This window comes from Etheostoma spectabile, chromosome 10 (assembly GCF_008692095.1).
Source record: "Etheostoma spectabile isolate EspeVRDwgs_2016 chromosome 10, UIUC_Espe_1.0, whole genome shotgun sequence".
NCBI classification, from domain to species: Eukaryota; Metazoa; Chordata; class Actinopteri; order Perciformes; family Percidae; genus Etheostoma; species Etheostoma spectabile.
Window position 1 is genome coordinate 25004312 of NC_045742.1, and position 3516 is coordinate 25007827.

General features: G+C 38.2%; 2 protein-coding genes across 2 annotated transcripts in view; one reads left to right on the plus strand and one right to left on the minus strand.

The window, feature by feature from the left end:
* Nucleotides 1-841, plus strand: part of cdt1 (chromatin licensing and DNA replication factor 1) — a 7130-nt gene extending 6289 nt beyond the window's left edge. The window contains exon 10 of the mRNA XM_032527480.1: nt 181-841. Coding sequence (XP_032383371.1) covers nt 181-344 — 164 coding nt within the window. The 3' untranslated portion in view covers nt 345-841. The remainder of the gene's footprint in view (nt 1-180) is intronic.
* A 798-nt stretch (nt 842-1639) lies between these two features.
* aprt (adenine phosphoribosyltransferase) overlaps nt 1640-3516 on the minus strand; it is a 9583-nt gene continuing 7706 nt past the window's right edge. The window contains exons 4-5 of the mRNA XM_032527500.1: nt 2853-2931; nt 1640-2587 (exon numbers count right to left, since the gene is read on the minus strand). Of these exons, the coding sequence (XP_032383391.1) occupies nt 2448-2587; nt 2853-2931 (219 nt within the window). The 3' untranslated portion in view covers nt 1640-2447. The remainder of the gene's footprint in view (nt 2588-2852; nt 2932-3516) is intronic.

A 3516-nucleotide genomic window follows, 5' to 3' on the forward strand; every position in this document is an offset into this window, starting at 1 on the left:
TTTCTCGTTTTAACTTTTAAACAACTGGAAATCTTAGACAAGTTGGAAAAAAAAAACTGAGGAAAACTGTATTTTACTGTAGCATTCACCATTATTTTGCAGTAGGAAACGTGTTGCTGTCTTATATTGTTCAGAAAAGAATGGTCATGTGACTAGCTGTTCCTCCTCTCTATTAAACAGGTGAAATGGAGAAGCACATCCGTCTGCTGGCAGAAGTGGCTGCTGATTGGCTGACTATTCATCCAATCAGGAAGGATATCTACCTGAAGCTGAACAAGAACATGGAGCTCAACATCATTCTGGACAAACTGAGCAGCAGACTTCGAGATGAAGAGAAAATCTGACATTAATGCCAGAACGATGACAGTGATGTGATAGCCTGAACATCTTTCTCCGGGCCTTGCTGTGACAGCTGCCAGCACACTGAAGGCTAGTTAAAGGGCCATATTTTTCAGTGACTTTCATCGGTTTTTGGGCAGCATGTATGATGTTTTAGATACAGTGGGTTTTGTGTTGTGCCCTGTGCTCTAGGCTGTCGGAGTGAAATGGTTACTGATTGATCTAGGCACAGCTCCAGGACACCGGTATGTCCCAAAATCCTGAGGCCACATGGGACCGGCCTAGTCCTGGCATTTCCACCACCCCTGTTGTTTTAGCCACACTTGAGTGCTTTGTTTTTATTTCCTCCATGAAAGTGTAATATCGGTGTCTGCTTCCAGTCTCTTGGTGGGAACCATTTTCTACAATGTAGAACTGATGAATGTTTACATTTTTTTTTTTTTTAAAGGTCACTACTGTTTGATAATGTTTAAGAAATACAAGCATTTGAGTCCAACTGTCTAATTATTTTTTTTGTAAATGCAGTTTTATTAAATGTGAGAATCTATAAAGTAAAAACAGTGATTGCATTACATATGATAACTGGTGGTAAACTAAACATGTCAAGATTGTACTTGAGAAAGAGGGGTAGTGAGGGGAAAAACATGAACTTGTGGCATCTTTATATGCAGATGGTTCTTTTTCCCCAGATTTTGAAGTTTCTACACTGTAATAAGGGATGTGAGAGTGTAATTTGAGGTGCTCGCAGCGTTTAAACAAAATCTATTTGAACAATGGTGTGTCTCAATGCCATATCAACAAAACCAATCCCAGAAACTAACAATTCATACAGTAAGGACAAAGGTGAAAATCAGTGACCTGCTGAACACAGGAATCTTGCATTGGTAAAGAGAGCAGATGACACAGGTAACCAGTAAGGCTTTAAGAGAGAACAATCGGAATTACCGCTTCAGTAATGGTAAAACACAAGCCTGATCATTTATTTGGCCTTTACTAGATTTTAATTCTGCTTTTTACTACATTGAAGTTTGTTACAGGTGGTGGGAAAAAGGGGAAGTTTTAAAGATGGTTGAAGGCCAAGTTTGGACATTCATCAAAGACACTGAGCACATATGTAAACACTTAAAAACCCTTTAAATCCTCAAAGAAAAGTACAACACTTACATGTAATAATGCTTAGACACAACTATTGAAAACATGCTCAGTTAAGGTTAGATGCAGTACATGGATAGATACACAGAATGGCTTAAGCCCTCAGTCACAGAAGCACATCCTATTGTCATTAAATCAACTGATACACTACATGTGTGTAAGCTATTTAATATACAGATGGAAGAGAAACTTGTTTTTGGATATACAAAACTGCAAAAAGACATGGTCATTCAGTCTGCAACAGGTAAAATGTGCCTTTAATATATCCATTTATCCTCTGTAGCTGCTTCCTCCTGTTCAGGTGTAGCAACTGATCCCAGCAGTAGTGGAATGTAACTAAGTACATTTACTCAAGTACTGTACTTAAATACAAATTTAAGGTACCTCCGTCTTGTTTCATGCCACTTCTACTTCACTACATTTCAGAAAGAAATGTACCTTTTACTCCATTGGTCTGACAGCTTTACTTACTAGTTAATTTACAAATTAAGATTTTTGCACCAAAAAAAAGTTTATAAAATATGTTTTATAATAAATTAGACTACCCAACAATATACAAGCCTACAATCCCAGCTTAAATGATTACACCATTAAACACTTTATTGCAAAAACCTTTTGGCTTGTATTTTTACAGTTTGGTATTAGTACTTTTACTAAAGTAAAAGATTTCTACACTTCTTCCCCCCCTGGATCACAGCATGCATTAGGTGAAAGGAACATGACATGATAAGCCGAAAGCATGCTGGGTAAGGATTCCGAGCCTTAACCGGTTTATAAATGAGTGACAAAAACACTTGATATTTTAGTACTGATTAAAATTGCAAAACTGCAAGTGATTGAAATGTGTGCCTGAGCTGAACAGGTTCCTCGTTTGGGGCTGGTAACACTTGGGAAGCTGCTGGCTGGTTTTAAAACCAATGCTTGACTGGTTTCCCGTGTGGCAACTAGAAAGGTCCTTAGTACTGAACCAGCGAGAACACATTGTGGGACTTGAGTTTGTCGATGCCGTTCAGCTCTTTGAGCTCGATGACCACCATGCAGCCAAGAACCTCGGCCTGCTGCTTCTTCATTAGCTCACAGGCTGCATACAGTGTTCCTGCGAAGACGCACGCACGTGGGGTTAGAAAGCGTCTCTATCCAGTAGGTAAATTTGTTGCACAATTAAGAAGTGCAGGGCATCCATGACACACAGACAACATACAATGGGACAATAAATAATAATACAAACAGTGCACGAGGGTTAATCAAGATGCTGATATATCTAATAAAATATCAATAAAACTGACCACCTTAAAAGTAGTATTAAAACCAATGAATAACAAAATAAATAAGCAAATACAGGCTGTGTGGGGACTGCTTACCTCCAGTAGCCAGGAGGTCATCAATGAGGAGAACTTTCTGTCCTGGAGCCACTGCATCCTCCTGGATCTCTGCTTCCGCCTGGAGAAACACAGGGAAGACTCTTAGAAAAACTGTTCTTTGGTGGAGCAGTAGTGCAGCAGTGTCATGCTAAGGGAGTGCTTCTTTTTTTGATTTTAACGCACTTTTATTGTCACATAGGCTATTTATAACTGCTTTTACGTCCATATTGTGCTACATTCCTCCTATGTTGTACATACATCCAGCTGCAACACATGTAAATGAAAATTCCCGATCCCAATCGGAAGGTTGGTGGATCAAACCACCAACCTTCCGGTTGCCAGGTACCTGCTCTACCACAGTCGCCCAAATGTATCGAAGATTGTTTTTTTAATATAATAAAAGGGATATGAGCAAAGTGATTTCATTTATTTAAGTACAAATACTTTTAAGTTTTTTTTTTTTTAATTTGTTTAATAATTATGTCATTTATACTTCAAACTGTTTTAAACTGTATATGGTTAAGGTTTATTTATTGTCATTGTAGAGACAGGGTTGCACAATGAAATGCAGTTGTAGTCCCTTAAAGTGCTCATATTATACTTTTGGGATTTTTTCCCTTTCCTTTTTTGTGTTATATATCTTTTTGTGCATGTTATAGGTTTA